The sequence below is a fragment of the Cannabis sativa genome, chromosome 7 (genome assembly GCF_029168945.1).
Source record: "Cannabis sativa cultivar Pink pepper isolate KNU-18-1 chromosome 7, ASM2916894v1, whole genome shotgun sequence".
NCBI lineage: Eukaryota > Viridiplantae > Streptophyta > Magnoliopsida > Rosales > Cannabaceae > Cannabis > Cannabis sativa.
The window spans coordinates 3,059,066-3,066,610 of record NC_083607.1 but is presented as its reverse complement, the minus strand read 5'-3'; the positions used below and the strand labels follow the sequence as shown (position 1 = coordinate 3,066,610).

At 32.6% G+C, this 7,545-nt stretch overlaps 1 protein-coding gene across 2 annotated transcripts; it reads right to left on the bottom strand.

Moving 5' to 3' along the window:
* Positions 1 to 1,487: 1,487 nt before the first annotated feature.
* Positions 1,488 to 6,592, bottom strand: LOC115697330 (alanine--glyoxylate aminotransferase 2 homolog 2, mitochondrial). Of its 2 annotated transcripts, XM_030624285.2 has the most exons (10): positions 6,021 to 6,592; positions 5,666 to 5,896; positions 5,036 to 5,206; positions 3,199 to 3,342; positions 2,907 to 3,086; positions 2,596 to 2,821; positions 2,409 to 2,522; positions 2,245 to 2,331; positions 2,089 to 2,148; positions 1,488 to 1,729 (listed from the first exon to the last, which is right to left on the bottom strand). In XM_030624285.2, the coding sequence occupies exons 1-9, from the start codon at positions 6,285 to 6,287 to the stop codon at positions 2,105 to 2,107; spliced, it is 1,464 nt and encodes a 487-aa protein (XP_030480145.2). In that variant the 5' UTR covers positions 6,288 to 6,592; the 3' UTR covers positions 1,488 to 1,729; positions 2,089 to 2,104. The 2 variants fall into 2 exon arrangements, with proteins under 2 accessions (XP_030480145.2, XP_060957723.1); XM_061101740.1 differs by having other exon boundaries at positions 1,624 to 2,148; positions 6,021 to 6,470.
* Positions 6,593 to 7,545: the final 953 nt, after the last annotated feature.

The following is a 7,545-nucleotide window of genomic DNA, read 5'->3' as shown; positions in this document are numbered from 1 at the left end:
AGACAAGATCAAAATTCGTCGATTAGAAGATCTCCACAAATGCCTAAATGAGGGAGAGTTAGTTTACACTATACTTTTTTTCCTTTGATCAAGTTTTCAGCAAGATTTTTAATAAGACAGTTATTATGGACATCCAAGGGGGAGTGTTATAAATATTAATAATTATGTGGATGTCCAAATCTTTTATTTATTACCATGAATTGTAATCAACATTCGTCTTTTCCTTAGTTTCCCTTTTTCTTAGTTTCTTAATATCTCACTCTTGTATTTGTATAAATAGGGGTTCACCCCATTGGAATAAACAACTTAGAAATTCTCATCCACTTTCTCTTTCTCTCTTCATCTTCTTTCTTCTCATCTATTTTATATTATTTTATAACATATTTTAAATTATAAAGTCATCTATTTTTTTTTTTAAAAAAAAAAAAGAAAAAGAAAAACAAATTGTAATCTATACATTATGGTATGTAAAAGAAGCATTTATAATTAGTTAAAAGTCCAATGCATTATAAGCCAAGTATCATTTCTCAGTCTTCACAGCTACCATACTACGGTTACTCTCTTCAATTTTTCGGTAAATTTTCCTATTAATTTTTAATATTTTATTTTGTTTATACTTATATGTAAGTTTCATCAAGTATTTTGCAGCTATTATATATCTGGTTTGAAGTTATTTTTTATTTAGTTCTGTGTTGATTTATTTTTTTAATGGAAGTAAAGTGAGCTTCGGAGATCTGTCTTTGCCATGGTATGGCTCTCCATTGATTCTAGTTTCCTACTCTATGTGTTGTTGGTAGCACTCAGTGACTTTGGTGTGTTCTATTTTGTACTCAATTTTGGATTTTCGTAATGAATTAATTAAGGTGTTTTTGTTTGAGGCATCCTATTTTGATAAAAAAAAAAAAATAAAGTTTTGCTTTTACAAGTAGATAAGCTCTGTACATTAAAAATAAAAGGCTAGTTGATGAAATACAGAAATGAGTGGACAATATTTCTATATTAGATCCATGTAAGATAATATTATCCAATAAAAAACGTTAAGAGATGAGATGAGAAAAGACACAATAATATGTTTATAAACAACTGTAAATTTAGTATGTTTATATTTTAAGGTTTGCACGTTTTCATATTTTAGTTGCTGGTGCACATTTTCATATTAGAAAGGCTAGTTGATGAATCAATGCATAGTTTAAAAATTTTGTCAAGAGTGACCAAACTTTCATGTCTTTTCAATTTTATTACAAGCATTGTCAACTTTTCAAATGGGTATGTTAGATTTGAAAGTTATATTCTATTAGAAGAAAAGCATATTCTGTTGACATCCACAACAAATTATGTTAACATTTTATGGAATTGTCAGAATAAATTGTTTCCTAATACTCCACATTTGAAAAAGCCAAAAAAAAAAAAGGAATCATGTTAATTATGGTTAGGAATGATTATTAATTGCAGTCTTATTTACTATAAACAAATTAAAAATTTACAAATTTGTTACTACAATATTGTTTTCTTTTTTTTTGGATAATAATAAAATCACCCCATTACATCAAAACATTGATTTAATAACGTTAGTGAACAATGACACAAAAGGTCACAAAACTCATAACACCCCAAGCCCAAATGTAGAGTTACACATATTTATTCCTTATATAAAAAGCAAACATGCCTTGTTTGTACATAGTCATTCCCCATTAGTATATATTATACACCTCAGCCAATTCAATTTGGTCTAGAAAAAGAAAAAAAAAAGTTGTTAAGACCAATTATTCCACATAATTGCAGTGTGTCACATCTTCCTTGTCTATTAACAATAATAATTAGTGAAAATAAATATTTAAACTAATAGAGAAGAGCCACAAAGTAAAAACAAACAAAGAGAAATAGCCATATTTGAGAGACAACGAGTTGTTGACTCATCATAATTATTTGTGTTTATGAGAGATTCTAACATAGAAAACTAGAGTAGAAACCTATATGAATTTATTATTTTTCATCCACAAAAGACCTTTCATAGTACAGAAAAAGAGAAAGAAAGGCAGATAGATCTATTTGTGAATGAATAATTAGGTATCGGAGATAGATATTTACGTTGTTGTTGCGAGCTTTACATCTTCGCCATCGAGTAATCCAGAGCATCCACCAAGAAATCTGTCGTAAAGATAATGTTCGATAAGGTTAAGTAAGTAAGAACATGTGAACACTGATCTTCACTAGTTTTCTATGTATGTAAATCAGAATAACTACCTGCATCTTCCTTGTTGAAGCAGAGAGGAGGTGTAATTCTGAATACATTTCCATGATATCCGCCTTTGCCTATCAGAACCCCGAGATCTAATCGAACGAGAAGAGTGTGTATTAGAATAGATTTAACAACTTGGAGAGGATGTAATGATGATAAGCACACAAACCTTTCATTTGGTCCATGATATGTAAAGTTTCAGCTTTCGCAGGGGTTTTCAAGTGACGATCGGTGACTAGTTCAACTCCAAGCATTAGTCCTCTTCCCCTAACGTCTCCAATAACTGCAAATAACATTTGCTTAGTGCTACTTATTTTAGAGAATGATGATTATGTGAGTACTGATGTGTTTGTTACCTTCATATTTGTCCTTGAGAGAGGTAAGTCTATCTTTGAGATAGGACCCAACAACAAATGCATTCTCCTGAAGCTTTTCTTTCTCAATCACCTTCAAAACAGCTAGTCCTGCAGCTGTGCATACAGGGTTTCCGCCAAAAGTGTTAAAGTAACTGCGGCGAGTTAGGACCTCTGCAATCTCTGGAGTTGTTACAACAGCACCAAGGGGAATGCCATTACCAATGCCCTGAATATGACACACAATAAATTAGCAAGTAAAAACCAGTTTCTAATGCTTAAGCAGTAATGAAAAGGCGATGTAAGGGATTTACCTTTGCCATTGTTACTATGTCGGGCACAACACCTTGGGTCTCAAATCCCCAGAAGTGGCTCCCAGTGCGACCAAACCCGGATTGGACTTCATCAGCAATACAAAGCCCGCCGGCTTTCTTTACGCTACTATAAGCTGCAGGCAAGTAACCTGGTGCCAATTCAACAATTCCTCCTACTCCCTGTTGTTATATATGAATAAGATTTCATCATAATAGGAAAAAGGTGTTAATATAAAATAATCAGACTCTGGGTGGTAGGGAGAATAGGCATTCAATCAGTTAAATGTTGTACCTGTATAGCTTCAGATATAAATGCAGCAACGCTTCCTGAAGTTCCGAAGTCAATAATTTCTTGGACATCTCTAGCATACTTCTCTCCATCTGAACCAAAAACACCTCTATAGGGGTCTGGGTTTTGAGCATGATGAACTCCACTCTGTAAGTAAAACAGTTAAATAGCGAACGATGTTAGTCATCTCTAGTTTTGGGTCCAGCATAATCTTCTAAAAATATACAAGCAAAAGCAGAATGCAAGTTAGCTATTATTAGTGTTGTGAATCAACACCCCTTAATCAAGAACAAGAACAGAAAATTAAGCAATCTAAAACAAGAATTCAATACCAAATCAATGAATAAAACAGTGCAGGAAGCAGAACACCAGAAAATTGAGTAGACTGAACAATGAAACAATGAGTTTCATGATCAGATCTACTATGAACAAAGAAGAAGCTTTTATTACTGAACTTTAAGTACAAAACCAGAGATAGAGCCATGGATCGAACACCCTAAACTAGCCTAACTAGGATTACAGATTTATCTCACTTGAGGGAAGCTATTTAAAGAATAAACATTCGCTTTTTGCAACCCTCCAAGAACACTCAATCTCTCTTGAATTCTCTCTGTTACAAAATGTAAGTCCCGACTCGAGTGTAAGTGATTATTACTACTTATAGATGTTGGTTAGGACAGTTACTAACTAACAGAATTATTTAGCTGAGATGCCGATGTGTCAAAGTTGTATTTCTGTAGTGACTTAATTATAACAATTAGTGTATGGGTAGATAACTAATCACTAATGAAGATAGAGATAGTTCACACTCTTTATCAGATGGAATCTTAAAGAATAGAGAACCCAACAAGCATCTATATACGGCAAACATGAAAAAATGATTATTGGGCACTGATACGGCACGGCACTTTTATACTATATATATTGTTGCATAAATCATACATGAAGAAGTCCCCATAAAGTAAAGTGAATTGAGTCCACTCTTTTTTGTAAAAAAAAAAAAAAAACAGAAAAGTATGATGTGGTAGTTTTCATTAGCTTTAAAGTGGCGTACTGAAACAGAAGCACCCTTGTTTTGTTTCTTAATATCAATCAAACTATGACACCTTCAATTCGGGCTGACGTGGGATGTGTTTGGCATCATTGGTGATTGATAATATGTCACAACTACTGTGATGTGACCTTCTCTTGTGATTATACACAAGGAAGTGATAACTTTATTTTATCTTTTATGGCCAACTCATTTGTCCATTTACACCAGATTCCCACACATCAGACAATTATTTTCACCTAGTCCTACCACGGGACCACATCAGACAATTACAGTGTTATTCTTTTGGTTAACTCTAGCCATAAATGTTCACAAATAATAAAACAAATCACCACATAGAAATTTTAATCTCTGACAAAGACCAGAGAAATATTTGATCATTAAATTAGAGGAATATTATGAACGTGATATTAAGATTCATAATTTGTCAAAGAAGATGATTGTTTTCAGGACTAAATTAAATGATAAGTGATTATTTCCTTTAAACTAGAATAAATTTTTTATATATTAAAGAAATTATCTATATTCATAGTGAAGTCATATCAACCTATCTTACAACTTTTACATTTCACACAAAATTATTTATGTTCAATATTGTAAAACCTTTCACGGTCATCTAATATAACAAGGCAATATAAACTAAACAGGTCACACTTCAATTTACAATTATTGAGATCCATAATCCATTCCATACTAGTTGATAATTTTTATGGAAATGAAACGACAATTTTTTCATAAAGATTCAAGCTTTTAATATGATAAACGACAGTGGGTGTATGAAACGCTTACCTGTACGACATTAAATTTCCAGTTGCACTGTGCGGTGGCCCCCATGGTCCCAGCAGCGTTACCATGGTACGCGTTTCTCAACGATATAATATCATGGCAACCCGTGTACAATCTCGCTATCATCATCGCCAACTCATTCGCTTCAGTCCCAGAGTTCGTAAAAAATACCACCTTTATAACACACACATACACATACAACAAACCCAAATTAATTTAGATACGTACTAGAGCAAAACAAACAAACAGCCAAATAATATACGTGGTGGGTTATCAAAATAACGAGTTCCCCATCATTTTTCGAAAAGAATAGTTCCCATTTTCGAAACTGTAACTATAACGAAAAGACTGCAATCAATACTATTCTTTTCTGAAACGTTTTCCATGGTTATCACAATTCAATCTAGCAAAAAAATATAAAATAAAAACCCAATCTACATCCTTATCACGATAACGGGCTGGTGATGACTCATACCCAATAATTATTATAATTAATAATTAAAAAATAAAAACTCATAACGCTCGATTTGTTCACAATCCGACGGTCAGTATTTAATTTTTATCGAAGCAAGTGTACGGTCAGATTTTATTTAGTTTTAAAACAAAAAGAGTTAAGCGATGATTTGAAGAAACCTTGAGATTTCCAGGCAACTTGGAGGCGAGAGCCTCAGCAAAATCAGCTATGGCGCGGTTGAGGTAGAGAATAGTAGAGTGTTGTAATCGCTTCGTTTGGGTAACGATGGCGTCAACCACATCAGGATGACAGTGACCACAACACACCGTAGCAATTCCTCCAAATGCGTCAAGGTATCTCCGCCCAGTATCGTCATACAAGTATTGCCTCTTCCCATCCACCACGTTCAACTATACAAAACGACAAAACTCCGATTAACAAACATACAATGAATCTGAGACGGTCAAATAACAAATCAACACAAAAAAACAAATAAGACTATATATACAAATTCGATTTGATCGAAAAACTCACCGGTTTGTTGTAGAAGCAAAACATAGAAGGGCTTAGATACTCCTTGCGCTTGGCCAAAATCTCATCGGCGGAAGGACCTTCGTACGGCGGTGGAGAGTAATCGAAGTGAGGGATTTTAGGGATGGGAATAACAACATCGGCGGCAGCGACGCCATTGTCGTGGAGAGAAGATGCTTCTTTCTGAGCTGCATGAGAGAAACACCTATTCCATCGGTGAAATTCTCTTCCCGTTAAAGCCTTCCTGCTCGACAAGAATAATCTCTGCATTTTTTGGCTGTTTGGTTAGCGAGAAAAACCTCTCTCTATATTCTCGAATCCCCGAAAATGGTGGGCTTTGTTTGTTTTGCTGCGGTGAGTAGTAATAGGAAAACGAAGCGCGTGTAAGCGCGTGAGGGGAAAGAAGGTTATATAGAGAGTGGTTGTGGTGATGGTGGACCTTGTTGGAATTGAGGAGGGGAGGGTTTATATAGGCCTTGGTGTAAAGGACAGAATTGTCATTTTACGAACCGAAGGAAATCAAGATGAAATTTTAGGCTAGGTTCAGTGACGAGGACAATACTGTCTTATCACCTAACAGAAAAAAAAAAAATGGAAGAACTAACAAAAAATTTATAAAAGCACTATTTAATAATTTTTATTTTATAAAGGGAAAAAATTAAGCTTTTTTCTTACCAAATTTATAGTTATGAGGGTTTTTTTTTTTATTTATTTTGGTTAAGCCTAATAGGGGTTGTATTTTGCTCATACAAAATTTGATTTTTATTACTGCGATTAATTTTGTTTTTATGATATGATTTTGAATATTTAAGTTTTATCTCTTGGGTGTAGTTTTGAACGTTTTTATCTTGTATCTGTCACATAGTTTGAAGTGTTCTAGTCTAATCTGTGTGATATCGTTTTGTTTTGTTTTATTTCGTTGTTGATTCTTTTTTGTTTTTCAATAGTTCGTCATCAAATCGTTGTTAATGGTTGAGAATAACAAGCTCTTTGCGACTGAATAGGTTATTAGTAGTGCAATACCTTACACAATAGTTGAGCACTTAAGCTACGAGGTTGAATGGACATGCTTCAACAATTTGTATTGTTGTGTTTTCTGAGCGATGAATGAAACAGAATATAAGTATTTTTTAAAGTTAATTGTGATATAATCTATTTCATATGATTTTATTTTAATTTTTTTGTCATGACGATCTGGGAATTAGACAATTGATTATTTAGTTTATTTTTCTAATTCTAATTCTAATTCTGATCGTATCTTTAATGGGAAGATGTACCCATTGTATTGCATGCTATTAGTTTAATTGATTACCAATAATAAAATTTTATTATTTATTCAAAAAATTATTTTTTTATAAGAAATTATATCTGTAATTTATATCAATTTTTAAAATTTTTTTCTTGCCTCTTATATTCTTACAAAATTTATATAAAATAAAAATAAAATATATTTTAAATATTAAGAGAAAATAATTAAAATAAAAAAATATATATGAATTTTTATTGAAAATAAATAAAAATAATTATA

Bases quoted from the DNA above. Each gene is read 5' to 3' on its own strand.
- LOC115697330 (XM_030624285.2), bottom strand. From the start codon at position 6,287: ATGCAGAGATTATTCTTGTCGAGCAGGAAGGCTTTAACGGGAAGAGAA. The intron at 3,087-3,198 runs GTACAACATTTA...ATATAACAACAG, and splicing joins TTATATCTGAAGCTATACAG to GGAGTAGGAGGAATTGTTGA. The intron at 2,822-2,906 runs GTAAATCCCTTA...TGTCATATTCAG, and splicing joins ACATAGTAACAATGGCAAAG to GGCATTGGTAATGGCATTCC.